The sequence below is a fragment of the Eutrema salsugineum genome, unplaced genomic scaffold (assembly GCF_000478725.1).
Source record: "Eutrema salsugineum unplaced genomic scaffold, Eutsalg1_0 scaffold_8, whole genome shotgun sequence".
In the NCBI taxonomy this organism is placed as follows: Eukaryota; Viridiplantae; Streptophyta; class Magnoliopsida; order Brassicales; family Brassicaceae; genus Eutrema; species Eutrema salsugineum.
The window spans coordinates 805228-829546 of NW_006256414.1; the positions used below are offsets into that span (position 1 = coordinate 805228).

Below are 24319 nucleotides of genomic sequence, written 5' to 3' on the forward strand. Positions count from 1 at the left end.
TTTGTATATGTTATCAAGCATGATTTCAGTTATAAAATTGATTTTTGTTTTCTTTAATCAATTGGATTGGTTGCTTACAAAAAAGGGGGAAACATAAAAAGGATGTCTTTTCTTAGTTTAAAAATGTTAATAAACAAGTACATATTTCACTGTAGAAACTGATCATGATCTTGAAGTAACTCTTAATTTCCACTCCAAATAGCTTTTATATCTAGGCCACATAGCTCCTTCACAACGGGCATTGTAGCCGGAACTGGCAACGGAAACATTGAATCCAAACCAACCTCACCTTTCCACATTCTTAGCTGTTTGCGTGCTACTTTAATCGCCTCTCTTGTGGTGCAGTGCACCAAAGCAGCCAATAGCAACATAGGCTCTCCTGAAGCTGCATTTACACAAACCACCATATGATTATAAAGCAAATTATGGTATTACAAAATGTTAATATGTTCAATCTAATCTTCGAAACAGAAAATGGGTGAAATCCCTCCAAAAAAATTATACATAGCTCAAGTTAGAGAGATGACATTGAGAGTGGCTAGAAAAAAGAGAAACCTAAGAAGATAAAAAATTTAAACTGGTCTAATATGTTGTATATGGTTCAACATGTTGTATTGACGAGAGAAAGGGAAAGGGGTGTAGAAAAAGATGAAGAGATAGAGAAAAAGATTTAACTTACCTGATGATGTATGTTATGATAATTTTAGTCTGTACGTAGAACCTATTAACTAAACAATAATTCCTTTTGATTGGGTTAACAACACAAAACACTATATTTGACATTGTATGATGTATCAAGGTACATTTAAGTTCAATTTAATCTTGAACTATATAATTCAAAAACAAGATATACTATAAAAAAACTGAATACTAATCAAATCAAAATAAAACAAAATGACTAAATGGAACATGCTCATTACAGAAATTTAAGTTTTCAAGATTATGTATGAGTGATTCAAATTTGAAGAGACAACCGAGCTTACTAATATCAATGCTCGAAAAAAACATGTATGCATGCCAGCAATATGATTAAGGAATGCATACGAGGGCTTTCAAAAGATAGGTTAATGACCACAACTGTTTATGGATATGTGAAAATGGTTGTTACACTACAAGAAAACAATCGTTTTCCAACGGTCCATTACGACGGTTTTAAAATCGTCGCAAACTTACAACGATTTTACGACGATGTTACGTAAAATTTAAAAACCATCGTAAAAAAAATCGTCGTAATCTCGACGTACAATTTACGATGAATTACGATGAATATACATCGATAACGAGAGATTTGCTAGTAAATGTAAAATCGTCGTAAATTAGATGCAAAATTACGACGAATATACGACGATTGCATTTCGATGTACATATTATGACGATTTTACGTCGACAAAGAAGTTAGGTGAAGAACATTTAAAACATGTTTACCTAAAAATTGTAGATGAAAGATTTTATCGCATAATTGTCGTAAAATCGTCGTAATATTATTGCTGAATGTAAATTCGTCATAAAATGTCGTCGTAAAAGCGTTGTAAAACCCGAAATTTTCCTATAAATAGATCTTCATTCATTCTTTCAATCACAACACATCATCATTCAAACATAAGAGCATCATCATCTTGGAGACCCATTGTAGGTCTCTTAAATTTTAGTATAGTGTTGTAAATCCTTATATATTGGGTTGTCCATTGCTGGAAACCCGAATTAGGAGTTATTTACTTTGAAAAAAAAGTAATAATATTAAAAGGTTAATTTACTCCATTCACGTGGCTAGACGTGACACAAGAGACCAGCTCCTTTATTGTCTAATCAATAAAAAGAGATAGTATTTTGAGTTTATTTTCAAGATGTCTATATACGAGCTAAGAAGTTGGATGTATATGCGTAAAGATTCAGATGGGGCGTTGACAGAAGAGTTCAAGAACGGGTTAGAAATATTTATGTTTCAGGCTACAAATATGGAGAGAACGATAGTGGGAAGATGTTTTGTCCTTGTTTGATATGCAAGAATACGAGGTATACACTAACCAAAACCGTGTGGACGCATTTATTAAATAGAGGGTTTAAGCCGCAATATTTTGTTTGGTATCTACATGGAGAAAGATATGGCAGTAATACTCATGGGAATGCTGGTAGTACTAGTAATTATCAAAGTCATGTTGATTTTGATGAATCGAATTATGGTCATCAGCCTAATCAGTATCAATATGATCAAAGTGTAGATCATGATAGGATGCACGAAATGGTGACTGATGCATTTCATGAAATGCATACTGGTAATGCTGTTGAGGAACCTAATGTAGATGCCAAACGATTTTATGATTTGTTAGACAATGCTAATCAGCCAATCTACGAAGGATGTAGAGAAGGCTTGTCTAAATTATCGTTGGCAGCTAGGATGATGTCAATTAAAACAGATCATAACCTGGCTGAGGTTTGGATGGATGATTGGGCTGATCTTCTGAAAGAGTATCTACCGGAGGATAACTTGGCAGCGGGAACATACTATGAAATACAGAAGTTGATTTTCAGTCTTGGTCAACCTTCTCAGATGATAGATGTATGTGTTGACAACTGTATGATTTTTTGGAAAGATGATAATCAGCTGGAGGAATGTCGATTTTGCCAAAAACCAAGATACAGGCCGCAAACTGGTGGGCGTAAAAGGATACCGTACCAACGTATGTGGTATCTCCCTATAACTGATAGGTTAAAACGGCTTTATCAATCTGAAAGGACAGCTGCATCAATGAGATGACATGCGGAACATACACAAGTAAATGGAGAAGTTGTTCATCCATCAGATGCAAAGGCATGGAAACACTTCAATATGGTATACCCAGATTTTGCTAAGTTCAAACGGAATGTCTATCTTGGTCTGTGCACTGATGGTTTTAGTCCATTTGGTATGTCTGGTAGACAATATTCATTATGGCTAGTAATTCTAACTCCTTATAACCTTCCTCCAGATTTGTGCATGCAAAGGGAATTTCTTTTCCTAAGTATTTTGGTTCCAGGTCCAAATCATCCGAAGCGAGCTCTCGATGTATTTCTGCAGCCACTCATACATGAGTTGAATCAGTTATGGTATACTGGCGTTCACACATATGACTGTTCTACGAGGAAAAATTTTACTATGCGGGTTGTGCTTATGTGGACAATAAGCGATTTCCCCGCTTAGAGTATGCTATCAGGATGGACTACACATGGGAGGCTATCTTGTCTTTATTGTCTTCATCGAACTGATGCGTTTCAGCTAAAACATGGTATAAAAACTTGTTGGTTTGATTGTCACCGGAGGTTTTTACCGGATAACCATCCATATCGGAGGAACAAGAGGTTATTTATGAAGAACAAAAGTGTACATGTCCCTCCACCCGTAAATTTAACAGGAGCTGATATACAGGCGCAAATCGATCATTGGAGGGCAGAGGAAACAGTAACGCGTGGGGGAAACTGGCACACTCCTGCAAATATGCCTGAAGTTTATTGAGTTCATCATAATTGGCACAAGAAAAGTATCTTTTGGCAACTACCTTATTGGAAAGATCATCTGCTCAGACACAATCTTGATGTCAAGCACATTGAAAAAAACTTTTTTGATAACATCATGCATACAGTTATGAACGTAGCGGGAAGAACAAAAGACAATGGTAAATCAAGATTGGACTTGCCTGATTTATGCAACAGAAGTGAGTTGCATCTACTGAGAAACGGGAAAGCACCAGTTCCTATATTTCGGTTGAGTGCAGATCAAAAGTCAGCATTGTTCAGATGGGTTTCTTCTGACGTTAAATTTCCTGATGGGTATGTCTCTAATCTTTCCAAATCTATTGAGAATGGGGTAAAGTTTGCTGGGATGAAAAGCCATGACTGCCATGTGTTTATGCAACGATTATTTCCATTTGCATTTGCTGAACTCTTGCCCAAAAATGGCCATGAAGCTATTGGAGGCATTGATGCTTTTTTTTCGGAATCTTAGTACACGAACATTATCAGTTGATGTAATATCACAACTGGCATTGAATATTCCAATCTTATTGTGCAATTTGGAAAAGATCTTCCCACCATCATTTTTTGATGTTATGGAACATCTTCCTGTTCATCTCCCACACGAAGCAGAGCTCGGTGGACCCGTTTAGTACAGGTGGATGTATCCGTTCGAGCGTTTCATGAAGCATCTTAAGGGTAAAGCCAAAAACCTAGCTAAAGTGGAAGGCTCAATTGTGGCGGGAAGCTTGACGCAAGAGACTTCACACTTCACTTCATACTATTTCGCACCGAAAGTACGAACACGCAAAAGAGCTACTCGTCGATATGATGATGGAGGAGTTGGCCATACATATGCCGTTGAAGGTGTACCTGACATATTCTCGTCGATCCGACGTCTTAGTGGAAAACTAAAAGAAGTTTGGTGGTCCAATGAAAAAGATTATCACAGTGCACATACGTATATCATGTTACATTGTGAAGAGTTGTCATCGTATGAAATATACGTTTTAATTAATAATATCTTTATATGAGTTGTCAGTGTTAATAACTATTTGTTGTTTTCTCAGCACATTTGTTGATGAGGTTAAAGAATGCATATCTGGGGTTTTTGAAACTGAAATTAATGATCGTAAAGATCAACACTATGCCCAGTGGTTAAAAGGGCAAGTAAGTATAAAATTTTAATTAAAAGACTACTTTAATTTGCTATATATCCAAATCAAGGAATTAAAGCAATTTTTTTTCTTATTAGGTGGACCCGAATGATCCGGATGAATTTCCAACATGGTTCCATGAGTTACTACTAGGTCTGATGGCAAAAATAACTACAGCCTCCATGTATTTCACTCGGGGCTATGTTTTTCACACATACCGTCACGGTGCAAAGCGGGCGACAACTAACTATGGAGTTTGTGTGAGGGGTGAAATAGATTTTTATGGAGTTCTACAAGAAATAATTGAAGTAGAGTATCCTGGATTGTTAAAGCTGAAAAATGTTCTCTTCCAATGTGATTGGTTTGATCCAACTGTTGGAAGAGGGGTACGTCTAAACAAGTTGGGAGTTGTTGACGTGAACAAATCACGACGGTACAACAGGTTTGAGCCATTTATATTAGCTTCTCAAGCAGAACAGGTAACGTTTCTGCCATACCCTCGAGTTCGATCTACAGGAATTTCATGGTTAGCTGTAGTTAAAGTGGCTCCGAGGGACAAGATTGTAAGGGTTGAGGATGTTCCACTTCAACAGGACACTTGCGTAGATCTGTCTGAACCAGATGTTGATGAGAAGATTTTCTTAATAGACCCTCGGAACAGGCAAGTTGAAGATCTTCCCGATGATACAGAAGAAGAAGGGGATGATGAGTTTGCTGAAACCGATGATGATGATTTGGCGGAAGACGACGGTGATGGTGATGAAGTAATAGAGGAAGATGAATCTGATTGAGTTTCATGCATTGTATTTAGTGAATGTTTGTTATTATGTAATTTGTAACTTTGTTTGTTTGAATTTTTTAAATGGAAAAAATTCGATTTTACGACGGTTTTTATAAACCCTAAACCCTAAGTCTAGGGTTTAAGCCATGAATGAATAGGGTTTAAGCATTACGACGTCTTTACGACGATTAGTTGAAATATCGTCGTAATATTACGACGATTTTACGACGAGTACACTATTTCGTCGTAAAATCGTCGTAATGTTGAAATCCAAAAATTTGAATCTTTTATATCTTATTGGTTCTAAGGTTTTTCACAAATTTTTTTTGATTGGTTATCTTATTTTATATGAAATGCTATCAATCTGATCAAAATCAAAAAATTGATAAAAACATACATATTTACAAGTTCATGCATGTTTTCGTAAATGTTAAGTGAAAGGATATATATTAGATTACGGAATTTCAATATCTAAGTTCTCTAAAACCGTCGTTGAACCGTCGTAACGTTTGCACCGGATAGGCTCCTGATCCGAGGTACGAGGTTATAAATGTTTAGACGTTACGACGGTCAAACGCTCCCATCATGACATGTGTCATGTCATGCAGTGGACCGACTGTTTTACAACCAAATCGTCGTAAAATCGTCGTAACGTTATAACGATTTTACGACGATCACAAAATCTATATAAAGGACGCGAGTTTTCCCCCATCGTCGCTCATTCCTCTCTACTCCTCTCTCTCTCTAAAAGCTTTCTCTCTCTAACTCCCTACTCTCCTAAACCTCTCCCTCACTCCCTACTCTCCCATCCAAATACTTGTAAGTTTTTTTTTTTAAATAATTTCATTACAGATTCTTTTAGATTTAGGTTCGGAATTTAGATTTAGGGTTTAGGGATTTAGATTTAGGTTTCGGAATTTAGATAGGCTCGGATTTTATAAATAAATATTTTATAAATTAGTAACAGATGTTTTTTAATGTTGTAGATTACGTTGCTATGGCTCCTCGGGCTAAGTGGTTTCACTACTGACAGCTCGTAGATTCTGACGGTACGACCCCGTCTACCTCGGCGACCGGATCAGCCATCCCGGAGTCCTCGGGAACACAACGGACGGTTTCCCAACCTGTCGTTGTACCGCAGCCGGCACTGCGTCCACCACCACCAGCCGAACCAGCGGCCCCGCACCGGCCGATCCTGCAGCTGATCCGATCCAGCCTGTACCGTATGCCCAGTTTACGGTACAAGAGCTTTTGGCACAGCCGGGTCGTGAGAATATGAACAAACTCGACCCGGATCGAGCCCCGGGAACATATTGGTACGAATTTTTTTTAAAAAAAATATTTTTAAAATAATTAATATTTATAATTTTAATTAATTTACTTTCTCTTTGTATTTGACTAGGTTTACGACCGACAATGCAGTCGGTCGTAACGTTGCGGATATCATCAAGGGGTTTTTCGTACAACCCCATACCAGCTGGAAGAAGTTGGATCAGGCCACACTTGACACTTGGTTCAAGTGTTTTGCGGTAAGTAATTTACAATTTTGTTTAATTTTAATTATTATTTTTTACTTTTTACAATAATTACTAACTTTTTGTTTTTTTTCTTAGCAAAACTGGCATTTGAAAACATCCGTACACGGACGTGTGGAGACGGCTTTCAAAGAGAAGGTCAAATTCCGCCTCAACAACACCGTTTCCGACTGGAAACGGAAGTGGAAGGTTGACGGTGACAAGGCCAAGCCGGCCCCTATGGCCAATTCCGTCTGCCAGGGTCTTGTCCAGTACTTGGATCCGCACAACCAGACTACTGCCGCCAAGTGTTCCAGATCTAGGTAAGTTAATTCCCTTAATAAATACATTATCTGTTTTTCTTCTTATAATATATTCTAATAAAATATTTTTCAGGAACGCTACTTACGATGCGGGAAATCGGAAGAACGTCCCGCACACTTTCGACCAGATTCCTTTTGCCGGAAGACGCCTTATGATGGTAAGTAAATTAAATTTTTTTTTTTTTGTTTTTAAATAATTAACCCTTATTTGTCTGATAATTTTTTTCATTTTGCTTTTGTAGGTCGAAGAAAACGGAGGAGAACTTCCTCCAATGACGAAGGTTTTTGCCGAGACGCATAAGAAGCGAAACAACGAATTCACGGATCCTCGGGCGGAGGAGATCTACAACGCCGCCTGTGCGGCGATCGAGGAGCGGCAGACGCAACTGACTCAGCAGGCGCGTCCAACGTCTCCCGGAGGTAGCTCAGTCCAATCGACCCTGGCGCTGACGGTGGCGGAGATGGACTAGATATTCGAAGAGGTAAATTCAATTAATATATTTTATTAATGTAATTTTAATTTTAAATTGAATATCTAACCATAATGTTTTTAAATATTTTTAGGTTGCCCCAAAGAAAAAGGGGCGGGTATTAAGGATGGGATCCATCCGTGATACCTCGAGAGCTATGGCGATTGGTCACGTCCGGGTCCCGGATCCGGTTATCCGCCAGGAGATCAATCACATGCGGACCCGTTACGAGACGAGGATCGACCAGCTGTACGGTCTCTTCGAGATCATGGGAGCCGACAACCCGGTGCTTATGGCGCAGTTGGACAGGCTGCAGGCTGATGGGGTTGTCGGATCGTCTGTTGGATCATCTACTAGGAGGCAACCACCGGTGCAGACGGACGAGGAGATGTTCCGATCTCTCGGGGTTGAGCCTCCTAGAGCCGGAGATCAGGCGCCGGAAGCCTCTAACAGAAGACCAGGCAAAGAACACGTCGAGGACGATGGAGAGCAGGCCGATAACGGGATCGACGATATAGGTTTAGATTTAGATTTAGATCTTTAGGGTTTTTTTATAAATACTAAATTTAATTTTAATTTGAAATTTTATTAAATTTTAAATAGTAAATTAATTCTTTTTTAATTTAAATTTTAATTCAAATTAATTTTTTTTTCAATTAAATAAAACGTCGTAAAATCGTCGTAATATAATTATTATTATTTAAAAAAACCGTCGTATACTCGTCGTAAATAGTACGACGACGTTACGATCAAACTTTACGACGACAAATACGACGACTATACGTCCGTTTTTTACGACGAAATGATAAAATAATTTACGATTGATTTACGACGACTTGTGTCGTCGTATATTTTACGACGATCTGACGTTTATTCGTAACGACAAATTAATGACGGTCCAAGCGAAGACCAAATCAACGCAATTAGATGTAAAATCGTCGTAAACTGTACAACGCAATTACGACGTTTTGTTTCCCTCGATGTTACAACGAAACGAAACCGTCATATATTATACGACGATTTTACGACGATTTGTCTATTACGACGATGAGTTTACGATGATTTTGAAATCGTCGGTAGTCTGTCGTAATGGCCCTTTTACGACGAAATAACAACCATTATGGCCGTTGTAAAATTGTCTTTTTCTTGTAGTGTTATAAGAGGTAGATTAAGCTATCTTAAAAAGATAACAAGTTCATGATATCTTAAGGACAACAAAAAAGAATTTTTTTAAAAAATATTACCTAGCACTCAAATCATACATAAAACCACATAACTAGCCAGAGAAATGAGAAGCGAGAGAAATTGGATGTTAGATATATACCAAGCAAAAAAATGGATTATATTTCAATATGTCGTGTTAATGAATTTAAAAGGAGATAAAAGAATAAAGGTATGTTGAGAAAATGCCAAATACTTCGTGAAGTATATAATGTTAAGTAAATGGACATCTAACCCATACAAGTATATGTTTTGTTTCCTAATTAGTATTGGAAATTTTATAAGAGTTAACTGATCTATTTTCATAAATTGGGTAGCTTAATAGTTGGATCAGGTGGTGTTTAGTTATAGACCATTAATAACTCAGTCTATCGTACTTTATATGAATGTGATTTAACAGTGATATTTTTGCCAATGACAAATTTTTTACTAACCATATCAATAAATAATAATACAAAACTTTCTGTGCGAAACGCGGATCACCAACTAGTTTTATCACAAACTTACTTTAGTCAAAGTACATGTTAAAGAAAGATCTATTACAAAGAATCTTCCAATCACCATTCGATGATATACCTCTGATTACGAATGTAGGATTTTGATGGAGACTTTATCGGCTTTGAGCTAGTAAATGTTAATCAACAAGCACAAGGTGATATACATATCTCATAATGTATAAAACAAAAGAAAATACAAAGATTGAAAAAGAAACAAACGGCCCCACTTTCAAACCCAATTAATGCCGTATATTAAGATGAACACCGCTTTCCTCCTCTCTCAGTTTTGTTCTTATTCATCATTGGCCAACAAAAATAGTAGTATTATTTAGAGCATTTATTAGTTTTATATTACGGGAGTATTATATTTCTATTTATATGTCAATTATTAACCAACGTTCTAACATTTTTAACCAACATTTACATTTATTTGTTTGCATCAAAAAATTTATTTCTCTTTTATTAAGACTTTTGGAAAGAAAAAAAAACAAGTTACAGTAACACGATTAATTAGAGCATTAGCTCTAGTTAATTAAGTGGAATATAATACTACTTAAATAGTGCTATTTTAAAAGACATTGCACATTTTTGTAGCTATTCCACTTCGAAAGTATTAGATTTTATGTATCTATTTGTCTTTTGAGAAAAATTGAAAATCCTACATGTTTTGTGGTATTTTAATATCACCCTTTTATAATTGTATTTCAGAATGATAGAATGACATTTGGAAAACAAAAGTAAATTTACATAATGAGAAGTCTATCAAATCTTTACAATAAATTCTGTTGATTTAAAAATATTTCCTCCACGAAAACACAATAATAATCGGCTATTTTTTGTTAAATGAGTATCCACATATGACAATAATTAAACTTCAATATGGATGCTCATTTAACAAAAAGTAGCCGATTATTATTGTGTTATTGTGGAAAAAATATTATAAGTCGATAGAATTTATTCGGATTACGCGTGAGAATTCTGTTTTATCGAAAAAGTAAGAATTATATGATTCATATATCAAATTATTGCTATGTTACTTGAAATTATTTATTAAATATTGTTTTTGGCTCACCAACTTAAGTGGCACTAATGGCATTGGCCCTTAAGCTGCAAGTTACCTTTAACTTAGACCATGTTTATCAGCGGTTCGTAAGAAGTTCACGACACAGGTTCAGGTTCTTATGCGTTTTGAAAAGAAAAAAAATCGAAAATAAGACAAACACTACAAGAAAGATCGGGTTTTACGTCGGCACATATCAACGTAAAATTGACGTAAAAGGGCATTTACGTCGAATTAGCGACGAATGAAAAATCGTCGTAAAATAGAAATCGTCGTAAAATCATCGTAAAATTACCAACCAAAGAAAATCGTCGTTATATCGTCGGAAATTATTCGTCGTAATGTCGACGTAAATTTTCCAACGAAAGTACAACAAAATGAGTCCATCATAACAACGACTTAAAATCGATGTAAAATTACATCGATTAAACAACGATTAAGAGATGACCAATTTCAATTAAGGAAAATTAATTTTTTATTTATCGTTGTTAATTCGTCGTAAATTTTTGACGTAGATTCGACGTAAACGTATTCGATGTAAATTCGTCGTAAATAATTTGACGTTAGTTCGACGTAAAGTTACGATGAATTTACGTCGATTTATAAATTGATTAATTAAATTCGATTTTAATTTAATTAATGAATTTTTAAAATAATCAAATAATTGAAAATATAAAAACATTTTAAATTAGAATTTAAAATCGAAAATAATTTATAAATAAAAGAAAAAATTTAATACAATTTGTTTTTTTACAAAAAAAACCTACTCTAATGTGATATCATAATCGTCGAGGTTGAGATCGACGTTTCGAGGAGGCTCTCCGTCTTGGCCGGCCGTGGCTGCTAGACCGTCGTTTCCCGTCTGCACTATCGAAGCCGAAGTCTGATCCTGCGTCTGCTCACCGGAAGTACCACCGGCCTCAAAGATCCCTCGTGCTCGCCGTTGCCTTTCTCGGATTGCGGTGGCCAACTGCGGAACCGCTTCCGCAATGATGTCCAAGAAGCCGTGCATCTCAGTGAGCTCCTGCTTCTGGGCCATTTGCTCATGCCTGAGAGTGGTGATCTCAGCATTGGCCTAGCAAGCTGGGAACGTATACTACAAAACCTTATATAATACATCAGTTTACTCAGGAAAATGCACCAAAAAACCATTCTGTAAGTTGGGAACGTATAGGGTTTAGGGTTTGCATGTTACGACGAATTTACGACAATTATTTAGAAATCGTCGTAAATTCGTCGTAATAGTCAACATATGTCCAAGTCAACACTTAAACAAATTCTCTTTTCAATAATTGTCTTTCATTTTTAAAACATTTAAATTAAAACAAATTTATCAAATTTGCCAAATGTTACATTTAAACGTTCAAAGCATGCAAGTAAATGTCATCGTGTTTAATTAGTCTTCAACATTTTCCTCGTTTTCCTCATCATCTTCATCATCACTGCTTGTTTGAAATTCGTCAGCACCTTCTTCAGTTTCGTCCCCATGGAGATCTTCAACTTGTCGATTACGTGGATCAATGAAAAGAACATGTTCTTCAACCTCAGGTTCCGTAATGTCAACACAATCATCTTGTTGCATTGGCGGGAGATCTACACCATCAATTATACTCCTTGGAGCAACTTTGACAACCGCCAGCCATGAAATTCATGTACTTCGAACTCGAGGATATGGAACAAAGGTGACTTGTTCTGCTTGAGATGCAAGTATAAAAGGCTCGAACTTATTGTATCGCCGAGATGCGTTTACATCTGCCACTCCGAATTTGTTAATACGCACTCCACGACCCACCGTAGGATCAAACCAATCACATTTGTCAAACGGATACATCCACCTAAACTGAACATGTCCTCCCAACTCTGCTTCATGAGGGAGGTGTATAGGTAAATGTTCCATAACATCGAAGAAAGCAGGTGGAAATATTTTCTCTAAATTGCACAACAATATTGGAATATTTGTAGACAGTTGTGCAACTACATCTTCTGATAATGTCCTTGTACTTAGATCACGAAAGAAAGCTTCAATGCCTCCTAGTGCCTCATGAACATGTCCCGGTAGGAGTTTAGCAAACGCAAAAGGAAGTAACCGTTGCATAAACACATGACAATCATGACTTTTCATCCCTGAAAACTTTTTTCCTTTATCCACAAATTTAGCCAGATTAGATACATACCCATCAGGAAATTTCACGACTGATGATACCCAATTAAACAATGCTGTTTTTTGCTCAGCACCCAACCGAAATACAGGAACTGGTGCTTTCCCATTACTCACCATATGCAACTCAATTCTGTTACATATATCGGGCAAGTCCATCCGTGATTTAACGCTGTCTTTGGTTCTTCCTTGGACGTTCAAAACAGTATGCATGATGTTATCGAAAAAAATCTTCTCAATGTGCATAACATCAAGATTATGTCTAAGCAAATGATCTTTCCAGTATGGCAGATCCCAAAATATACTTTTCTTGTGCCAGTTATGATGAACCCCATATCCTTCAGGCATATTCGCTGGAGTGTGTCAATTTCCTCCTCGGGGACCGTTTCAAGTCCACCCCAATGATCTATTTACGCTTCAAGCTCTACCCAGTTAGGTACACTGGTGGAGGGAGACAAACCAATTTTTTCTTTATAAACAAACGTCTATTTCTTCTATATTGATGGTTTGGTGGTAAAAACCGACGGTGGCAATCAAGTCAACAGGTTTTCCTACCATGTTTAAGCTGAAATGCATCAGTCCTATGAAGACAATAAGGACATGATAACCTCCCATGCGTTGTCCAACCTGATAGCATTCCGTATGCCGGGAAATCGCTTATTGTCCACATAAGCACCGCTCGCATCGTAAAATTTTTACCACTCGAACAGTCATATGTTCGTACTCCAACATTCCACAACTGGTTTAACTCATGTATGAGTGGTTGCAAAAACACATCAAGGGCCCGCTTCAGGTGATTTGGACCAGGGAATAATATACTTAGAAACAAAAACTCTTTTTGCATGCACATATCTGGAGGAAAGTTATATGGCGTAAGAATCATAGGCCATAATGAATATTGCCTACCAGACATACCAAATGGACTAAACCCGTCAGTGCAAAGACCAAGATAAATATTTCGCTTAGACTTAGCAAAGTCTGGATGTACGGTGTTAAAATGTTTCCAAGATTTCCCGTCAGACGGGTGAGTCATTTTGCCATCTGTTTGTGAATGTTCTGCATGTCATCTCATCGACGCAGCTGTCTGTTCAGATTGATATAGTCTTTTTAACCTATCAGTGATAGGAAGATACCACATTCGTTGGTAAGGAATCTTCTTACGCCCAGCAATTTGCGGTCTATATCTTGGCTTTTGGCAGAAACGACATTCTTCAAGCTTCTCATCATCTCTCCAAAAAAGCATACAATTATCAACACAAACATCAATCATCTCAGAAGGGCAATCCAAGACTAAAAACCAGCTTCTGAATTTCATAATACGTTTCAGCAGCCAAATTATCATCTGGCAAATACTCTTTAATAAGATCTGCCCAATCGTTCATGCAAACTTCAGATAGATTGTGATCAGTTTTTATTGTCATCATCCGAACTGCCAATGATAATTTTGATAAACCTTCCCTACATCCCTCGTAAAGAGGCTGTTTTGCTGCGTTTAACATATCATAAAAGCGTTTCGCATCTGCATTGGGCTCCTCAACAGTATCAGCATGTGTTTCATGAAATGCATCAGTAACCATTTCATGCATCCTATCATGATCTTCACCCTGAACTTGACTACTTTGATAATCATTTGACGCTTCAAAATCCCCATGTTCTTGATGATTACTACTACTCCGTGCAGCCATCTGACCACTACTTTGACCATATCCCTCTCCATGCTGATACCAAATAAAGTATTGGGGCATGAACCCTCTATTCAATAAATGCTGCCAGACAGTGTCAATAGGAATATGTTTCCTATTTTTGCATTTCACACAAGGACAATACATTTTGCCGCTTTCAATTACAGTTTGCATAAGGCCGACTTGGTATATGAATATTTCCAATCCGTTTTTGAAGTCTTCAGTCAACGACCCATCACCATTTTTGGGCGTATACATCCACTTTCGTAGATCGTATATAGACATTTCAAAAACAAATATTTGACTTTTTGTTTTTGAAATTTGATATAAATTTCAACTACTAAAAATTTTACTTAAACATTCAAAGACTCAAAAAATCTGTGTCTTTATATGTTTTTTTTGGTTGATGGAATAATGAGAGAAGAAAGGATATATATAGATTTTTTGTTTGGTTACCAACATATTACCATTGCATATTTACATCAAATTTACGTCGAAATAAAATTTACATCACATTTACATCGATTTTACGTCAATTACAAGATGTATATGAGCACTGTGAAATTGTAATGTAGTAGCTTACCAAATTATTTTTTAACACAAAAAAAGCATACAAAATTAATTACGAGTGAGTCGTATTCTTGTGGATATTAATATAGATATAAATATAGATATAAATACTAGATTAAAATTAAGATTAATGAGCTCAAAAAGGTTGGTTTAATGTAGGTAAATTAATGTATACAATATTAGGTAACGACAAGCACAATGGCAAACATAACACTCTACACAAACAAACACATGCAATGCAACTACGTCCCAACATTTTTGGACGTGAGAATTATCAACAACGAACTTAGTTGCCTTATTAATTTCTCATGCTTTTCTTTTTATGGAATTATTTTAAACTTTGTGTTTTCTTATCTATAAAACGTTGATACAATTGTCTTCCATACTCATCACACACACACATCTAGTCATCTCTCATCTTGTTGCAGATTCTCTGCTCTCAACTCCACACTAGAAACATCGAAAAATGGACGGATCAACGGCTGTGATCATCCTTACCGGCGTCGTAGTCTATCTTATTTGGTTCGTCTCTTTACGTCGTTCTCTTAAAGGTCCACGTGTCTGGCCTTTATTGGGCAGTTTACCAGCACTCATCGCAAACGCTCACCGTATGCACGATTTCATCGCCGAGAACCTCCGCACGTGTGGTGGCACGTACCAAACGTGCATTTTCCCGATCCCGTTCCTAGCTAAGAAACAAGGTCACGTGACCGTCACGTGTGACCCGAAGAATCTGGAGCACATACTCAAGACCCGGTTCGATAACTACCCTAAGGGTCCTAGCTGGCAATCGGCGTTCCACGATCTCTTAGGAGACGGGATCTTTAATTCAGATGGTGACACGTGGCGGTTTCAGCGTAAGACTGCCGCACTTGAATTCACCACCCGCACGCTTCGCCAAGCCATGGCTCGTTGGGTTGATCGAGCCATCAAGAACCGTCTCGTGCCCATTCTCGATTCGGCTGCATGCCAAGCCGAGCCGATTGATCTTCAAGATATTCTTTTACGGCTCACGTTCGATAACATTTGCGGTTTAACGTTCGGTAAAGATCCGCGAACGCTTTCGCCAGATTTTCCTGAGAACAGATTTGCCGTGGCTTTTGACGGAGCCACGGAAGCCACTCTACAACGGTTTATCATGCCGGAGTTTATTTGGAAGATCAGAAAATGGCTTCGGCTCGGGTTAGAGAACGACATGAGCCGAAGCATTAGCCATGTAGATAATTACTTATCAGAGATCATCAATACACGTAAACTCGAATTGCTGAGTCAGCAACTAGATGGGTCCCGCCACGACGATCTATTGTCACGGTTCATGAAGAAAAAGGAATCTTACTCGGATAAGTTTCTCAAATACGTGGCGTTAAACTTTATCCTAGCTGGACGTGACACGTCATCAGCTGCGATGAGCTGGTTCTTTTGGTTGGTTAGTCTTAACCCAAAAGTAGAAGAAAAAATCGTAACCGAGATCTGCACCGCTCTGATCAAGACACGTGGTACTAAGGTCTCAACGTGGACCGATGAGCCGTTGACTTTTGATGAAGTTGATCAACTGGTTTACTTAAAAGCAGCATTGTCCGAAATATTAAGACTATATCCATCCGTACCGGAAGATTCAAAATTTGTAGTCGCTGATGATGTTTTACCGGATGGGACATTTGTTCCGGCCGGTTCAAACATTACTTATTCGATATATTCGGTGGGACGAATGAAATTTATTTGGGGTGAAGACTGTCAGGAGTTTAAACCGGAAAGATGGTTCGAAGAAATCGATACAAATCGAAACCAATACAAATTTGTAGCATTTAATGCTGGTCCACGGATTTGTCTAGGTAAAGATTTAGCGTATTTGCAGATGAAATCGATTACAGCATCAGTTTTGCTCAGGTATCGGCTTACGGTGGCTCAAGGACATCGAGTGGAGCAGAAGATGTCGTTGACGTTGTTCATGAAGTTTGGTCTTAAAATGGATGTGCATAAAAGGGATTTGACGTTGATGGTAGAGAAACTAGTGAATGAGATGAGCAAATATGAGAACTGTTGAATTATTGGGATTAATGACCGTGAAGTTAAATTGGTTTCTGGCTTGGCATGAGTATTGTGGTTGGTGGTGGTTTAGTAATCGTATTATTGTAAGAAAATGAAGTTATTCGTTTATTTTTGGTTTGCAAAAAACAACATTACATGTATGATTCTTGCTCTAATCTGAATAAACTGATTTAGTTTTACTTTTAATATCCAAATAAACTAAACGAATCAATTTTCTTTGTCAACAACATTATAATAAACTAACGGTTTAGAAATCTAAACCGAAAGAACACAGTTTACATATACATTGATTACATAAACCAACCAAATCAATTCAAAATTCGATTTTGTTAATTATAAAATTAACTTCTGAGTTGACCCCAAAAAATCTCATATTCGCAACACTCTAGAAATTTGATTTGGGAAATGCTTTATAAATTTAAGGGTCACGCCTATGTACGTACTACTCGGATATATAATTAGCAACTTGTTAATTGCCATTTTTATGGAAAAAAATTATCATATAATATTTGTTTACTTATAATTGTACGGTTTGTACGTAATATTGAGTTCGCACTTGTTTTTCTAATACACTTACGCTAAGAAAAACAGTATAATACATGAGTTCATACTTATACATAGAGTATTTATTGTCATTGTCGATCGTTATCGTTATTATATATCATTGTCAATGTCAATGTCATTGTACTTGATTAATCCTTATAGTATAATATTAGTTCTGTCGTTAGGTTCGAGGTCAAGCTGAAAGAAAAACGCAAAGGTCAACGGTGAAAAGTAATGAACCACCGAATATTATTAAGGTCCTAATTTAACATGCTAGTCGCCTAGTCCTACCACGTGAAGATAACATTGACATGCAAATAATTTTCTACTTTTACATACTAGCCTACTAGAAAAGACGAAATAAACTCGATAGATGTCTAAACTCCAAAGTAGTAAGCATCACATAATCCACATTTATCAATCGTTCAGAATCACTTACAATATATCATTTGAGATTATATCATTTACAAAAGTGATACATGTGAAAAGCAACAGATAAAAATACGAAGAGCTGCATACGTATAAAAAATATATATATCATAAATAGTCAATAGATTGATAAATACACTTAGCAGTTAAATATTTAGGTTTGGATAAAATAAAACTATTAATCGTCGAGAATCATATCTTCAAGTATTTTGATATTGTGTCCACCTAATCTAATCTTCCTAAATCTATTGGTGCATAGATTATTAACGTGTTTATACACGTACCTTAATATTTTAATAACAGTTATCATGGATTAATTTTATACATTTTGGTATGTGCTTTTACACTAATAATAAATGGATAATAACGCGTCTCGCAAAAGCCAAACGTGACATCATTATCTCCAATCGTACCGTTAAGATCGATTATGTGACGTGTTAGAACACATCATGCGTCCTCTTGTCATACTTTTTCGTATTTTTCACTATGCACCCAATGATTTGGGAAAAATTTAATATTCTTCCCATATTTGAGAATATTACTATAAAGTACCAACTAAAAAATCAACTGGGCATATATCAAGAAATTAATTCTCATATATTTTATATGACTAAGGTTTTTATTTTTTAGTTTTGAACAATCAGACAGTTAAATACAACGTATTGATATTTTATGTTTTCCACTCGGCACCCAATGCTTTAGAAGTCATGTTCTTCTCATATTTGTGAATGATTACCATAATAAAGTATCAATTCAGCAAACTTAGCATAGATCAATACAATGATTAATTCTCAAATTTGAATATTATTAAGTTTTTCGTTCTGATCAAATCAGACAACTAAGAAACAAAACAATGATATTCATTAACGCAGTCTACTGATTGGAATTTTTTTTCTCGGATTTGATAAGCCTTTCATGTTGATTCAATAAAACCATTGAAAATTGAAAATATATAAAAGTTTATACTTTGTTTATATTTTGATCCCATCAAATAAAAGAGAACATTTGAAAAAAATCTTTAGAAATCAGAATGAAATCGGAACTGTGTCTTTTCAAGTTTTTCTTTTTTCAAGTTCTGTCTTTTTCAAGAAATAAGAAAAAGCTTTAAAAAGAAATAAAATATTTTATATTAATCCAAATAATTAGTATCATTTTATCGGTTATCTTGGTTACTAGAAGATTAACGCACCAAGAAGAAATCTGAGAGTGAATGCTTTCTTCGAACGCTCTCTCTCTCTCTCTCTCTCTCTACACAGTTCTTATTCTCTCTCTACCATATTTCTGCCTCTTCGTCTTCATCTTCGTTATCTCTTGAGCTATCACTACTGAGAGAGTTCACTGCAAGTGGAAGCTACACAAGTCTTTTACTTATACAGTCTATACTATTCATTTGCAAGCATCAATTTAGGGATCTGAGGCTTCCTGCGTCTTGGATTCTCGATTGCTCCGACTCTGAGCTTTCGACTGCTTCTATTTTAAGCTGCTGGAATCTGGTAATTTCCTGGTAATTTCCTAAGAATTAGATTTCGATTAAGCCTTCCGTGATCAATTTCACCATGGAATTTTAAACTTGCAGTTCGGGTTCTTTTTGTCTGTGTTAATCCTCCGAGTTTTGTGTGGGTGTAGATTTTGAGCAATTGGGATTTAATGGCTCTCTTTCTTCAACCCCTCTAGGTTTATCGTTTGCTCGTTTCTGGGTTTCTTTACTTCATGGAATTTGTTTGTGTAGATCTGTTGATAAGGTGGGAATTTTGAAGTTTACTGTTGGAAATGGATCTCGACTAGCTAAGGTAGAAGATGATCACATTGATTTTTGAAACTAGTATAGTCACGCTTAAGTAATCTGGAGCTTCTCTTTCGATATCATCACTCAGACGCTATTTGTTCTTGGGTGTTCGATCATTTAGGAAATTGAGCTTCTGTTCATCTTAGAATTTTGGATTTTGCTGATTTTTTCAGCTGTTTCTATTTTCACTTTTACGCAAAACATAAGATTTTGCTTTTATCAGATTGTTCTTCTGGGAAAGCTGGGATTGAAACCCTAACGCTGGGTTTTACTTTTGTAATCAGATATTTCAGCTGCTTCTCGGTATTGGTCAAACACCAATGGGATAAAAAATATGGCGTTTAAAGTGGGACTCGTTTTCAATTGTTGACCTTTATTGGGTCAACCAAGTATGATCTCTGAAGTGGTCAAAAAGATAGTTACTTTGTAGTGTGGAACAAGATCTTTCGAAAGAGTTATAAGTTGCCTCTCAAGGTTTCGTGGAAAGATCATGCCTTGGTGGAGTAAATATTCATCCAAAGATGAAAAGAAGAAAGCTAACAAGGAGAGTATTCTCGATGCTTTTAATCGGAAATTGGGGTTCGCGTCTGAGGACAGGTCTAGTGGTCGGTCGAGGAAGTCACGGAGACGACGTAATGAAATTGTATCCGAAAGAGGAGCTATATCTCGATTACCATCAAGATCTCCATCTCCTTCTACTCGTGTTTCACGCTGTCAGAGTTTTGCAGAAAGATCTCCTGCTGTACCTCTTCCTCGTCCTACTGTCCGTAATACTGTAACGAGCACTGATTCTGGTATGAATGGATCACAGAGACCAGGTTCTGATGCAAGTTTGAAACCATCGTGTTTGCCACTTCCAAAGCCCCATGGTGCTTCCAGCTTGCCTGATAATACCGGAGCTGAGGCTGATTTTACTACTGCGTCTGTTTCTAGTGGAAGTTCTGTCGGTGACAATCCATCTGACTCTCTTCTTAGTCCATTGGCTTCTGATTGTGAAAATGGTAACAGAACAGCAGTAAACATCTCTTCGAGGTGAGTGTTGATACGTTTTAGTGCATATTCCTTTAATCATTAGGCTATTTATTTATTTCTTCTCTCTAAATGCAGTGTCTTAGTTTTTAATATTTATAAGGATGAAGTCTTGGTTGTAAAACTCATCAATGCTTTGGTGGTTTCTATACAGTTGGGGAATTTTATTCTTATTACGTTACTGTTTTTTTAGCAAGACGTGAGAAAAGTAATATTATCTAGTACGTATCATGTTTGAACTGTAATCATTATTGTTGTGCACTATGCTCTCACTGGTTCTCTATTTTTAAACATGTTTTTATCCTAATCTGTATGTGTAGGGATCAGTCCATGCATAGTAACAAAAACTCAGCTGAGATGTTCAAGCCAGTTCCAAATTTGTCCAACAAAAATCGGATTCTATCAACATCTCCTAGGCGGAGACCTCTGGGCACTCATGTGAAAAATCTACAAATCCCACAACGGGACATAGTGCTCTGCAGTGCTCCAGATAGCTTGTTGTCTAGTCCTTCTAGAAGTCCAATGAGATCCTTTGTCCCAGATCAAGTCTCAAACCATGGTTTGTTGATTGGCAAACCATATTCAGATGTTTCCTTGCTTGGATCTGGACAGTGCTCAAGCCCAGGTTCAGGTTACAACTCGGGTAACAATTCCATTGGTGGAGATATGTCTGCTCAGCTGTTTTGGCCTCAGAGCAGGTGTAGCCCAGAATGTTCCCCTGTGCCTAGCCCAAGAATGACGAGTCCTGGTCCTAGCTCCAGAATACAGAGTGGTGCCGTTACACCCCTTCATCCTCGAGCTGGAGGATCAACCACTGGGTCTCCTACTAGACGCCTTGATGATAACAAACAGCAAAGTCACCGTCTGCCTCTCCCACCATTATTAATCTCAAATACTTGTCCGTTTTCGCCCACATATTCAGCAGCAACATCGCCGTCTGTCCCACGAAGTCCAGCAAGGGCAGAGACTACAGTAAGCCCTGGCTCGCGATGGAAAAAAGGGAGATTGCTGGGGATGGGCAGTTTTGGACATGTGTATCTTGGCTTTAACAGGTTCGTAATTCTAGTTGGAAAGATGCTATCTTTGTCTCACATTTTATGTAGGCTAGGGGAAGAACGCCTCGTTAAAATCAATTTCATTTTGGTAAAAAATATTGATCCATATGATGGTTAAGTTTATTGGAAAGAAATCTCAGTTTTCCTGGTCAGGATAATTGATATTTAGTCTTCAGAAATGAATGAATAGAAGAGCTTGCATGTGTTATTCTATGCCACTCCTTGTTTGATCAGCTATGTTTTCTTCCTCAGTGAAAGTGGTGAGATGTGTGCCATGAAAGAGGTAACTCTATGCTCAGATGATCCGAAGTCAAGGGAGAGTGCGCAACAATTGGGCCAGGTGAGTTGCACATCATCATCTGTTTGGAACAACAAAAAGCTTCCCTTTTTAGTGTATTTTAGTCAGTGAATTTTCTAACTTTTCAGTTTTTTTTTCAATAATTGACTCTCACAGGAGGTTGCAGTTCTAAGCCGTTTACGACACCCTAATATAGTGCAGTATTATGGCTCTGAAACCGTAAGTCTTACAGATATTTTGTGATACTTTTGTTCTCTGATATTGGTAACACACTGATGATAGTATCAACTGTTTCATCTGAACTACATTGCTCTTCCTTTCTTGCCCCCATACAGGTAGATGACAAGCTGTATATATATCTGGAGTATGTCTCTGGTGGTTCGATCTATAAGCTTCTTCAAGAGTATGGACAATTTGGTGAGAATGCAATCCGTAACTACACACAACAAATTTTATCAGGGCTCGCTTATTTGCACGCCAAAAACACTGTTCATAGGTGAACCTCTTAACTCTATCCACTCTCTTGATTTCTTGGTTTCCTTCATCCTTCCTTAATTAGAGAATTAAGTGAATATGCAATTTAACTTTGTTCAGGGACATTAAAGGAGCAAATATATTGGTGGATCCCCATGGACGAGTAAAAGTAGCTGATTTTGGGATGGCAAAACATGTATGAAGATGTTCTCTGCAATCTTGTTTTGTTTTCGTCTCATTTGAAAATTCTGCTGAAAGCACACTAAACACAGCTGTCACATTTCGCATAAATCTAATGCAAATTCATGAACAAAATGCAGATTACTGCTCAATCTGGCCCTTTATCATTCAAGGGAAGCCCTTATTGGATGGCACCTGAGGTCAGTATGCTGTTAAGAACGCCGGTTTCGTGTTGAGAGGCTTTATGCTAATACTTTATTACCTTGCATGGATTTCAGGTGATAAATAATTCAAATGGCCGTAACCTTGCAGTCGACATATGGAGTCTCGGCTGCACTGTTTTAGAAATGGCTACGACGAAACCTCCATGGAGCCAGTATGAAGGGGTTAGTAAATTAAAAGTACTTAAACAACAAACATGAGATTTAATGGTGTGAATCCTCCCATCCTCATGCATTCGAGTTCTTTATAGGTTCCTGCTATGTTCAAGATTGGAAACAGCAAGGCGCTTCCGGATATCCCTGATCATTTATCTGAAGAGGGCAAGGATTTTGTGAGAACATGCTTACAAAGAAACCCCGCAAATCGTCCTACAGCTGCTCAGCTTTTAGATCACCCTTTTGTAAGAAACGCAATGCCGATGGAAAGGCCTATTGTGAGTGGCGAGCCTGCAGAAACTATGAATGTACCTTCAAGCACCATGAGATCACTGGTATTAAAGCTTGTGTTTCCCCAATGGTAAATTTTGTGTGCTAGTGATTGCCTGACAAATCTATCTGTTTCAGGACATTGGACACGCAAGGAGTCTTCCGTGCTTAGACTCAGAAGATGCAACCAGTTACCAGCAGAAAGGGTTAAAACCTGGCTCGGGATTCAGGTATCCGTTAGCCATTCTGCTTGTACCTTACATTCTCCTAGCATCGAAAAAACCATCCTTGTGGCTGAAATTTCCTCCTTTTGGTCACAGTATATCCCAGTCTCCTAGGAACATGTCGTGCCCGATCTCACCAGTGGGTAGTCCAATCTTTCGATCACATTCGCCACACATTAGCGGAAGAAGATCTCCTTCCCCAATATCTAGTCCACATGCTCTCTCCGGTTCATCAACACCTTTAACCGGTTGCGGTGGAGCCATCCCGTTCCATCAGCAAAGACAAACTACTATCAACTTGTTGCAAGAAGGCATAGGATCAAGCAGAAGCCCGGGAAGTGGTGGAAACTTCTACAGCAACAGTTTTTTTCAGGAGCCTAGACAGCAAGATTGGCCTCGGAGTAGTCCGAGGACGCCTCCTCATATATTTTGGGACAACAACGGTTCGATCCAACCAGGGTATGGTTGGAACAAGGACAACCAGCCAGCTTTATCTGATCATGTGTCCCAACAGCTCTTAAGTGAGCATCTGAAACTGAAGTCCCTCGACCTGAGACCCGGTTTTTCAACTCCCGGCTCGACAAACAGAGGACCCTAACCCGTCGAGTCTAATGATTCGGCACAAATGACAGAACCATAAAACAAACACCAGTGGAAAAAAAATTACGTCAAACAAATAGCTGCAG

At 37.5% G+C, this 24319-nt stretch overlaps 2 protein-coding genes across 2 annotated transcripts; both read left to right on the plus strand.

Annotated features, from left to right (window-relative positions):
• Positions 1-15385: 15385 nt before the first annotated feature.
• Positions 15386-16963, plus strand: LOC18009995 (cytochrome P450 86A7). The gene has a single exon (XM_006391659.2). The coding sequence runs from the start codon at positions 15386-15388 to the stop codon at positions 16961-16963; it is 1578 nt and encodes a 525-aa protein (XP_006391721.1).
• Positions 16964-19135: 2172 nt separating this feature from the next.
• LOC18009846 (mitogen-activated protein kinase kinase kinase YODA) lies at positions 19136-24281 on the plus strand. Its single transcript, XM_006391661.2, has 12 exons — positions 19136-19433; positions 20011-20758; positions 21076-21807; positions 22063-22150; positions 22265-22327; positions 22444-22604; positions 22703-22778; positions 22903-22962; positions 23041-23148; positions 23235-23474; positions 23548-23639; positions 23730-24281. Exons 2-12 carry the CDS (start codon positions 20217-20219, stop codon positions 24229-24231), a joined length of 2664 nt encoding a protein of 887 aa, XP_006391723.1. The 5' UTR covers positions 19136-19433; positions 20011-20216; the 3' UTR covers positions 24232-24281.
• The last annotated feature ends 38 nt before the right edge of the window (positions 24282-24319 follow it).

Excerpts from the sequence above, each read along its gene's own strand:
- LOC18009995 (XM_006391659.2), top strand. The coding sequence starts at position 15,386 with ATGGACGGATCAACGGCTGTGATCATCCTTACCGGCGTCGTAGTCTAT.
- LOC18009846 (XM_006391661.2), top strand. The coding sequence starts at position 20,217 with ATGCCTTGGTGGAGTAAATATTCATCCAAAGATGAAAAGAAGAAAGCT. Across the intron at positions 22,328-22,443 it reads AGTATTATGGCTCTGAAACC|GTAGATGACAAGCTGTATAT; the intron begins GTAAGTCTTACA and ends GCCCCCATACAG. Across the intron at positions 23,149-23,234 it reads CATGGAGCCAGTATGAAGGG|GTTCCTGCTATGTTCAAGAT; the intron begins GTTAGTAAATTA and ends AGTTCTTTATAG.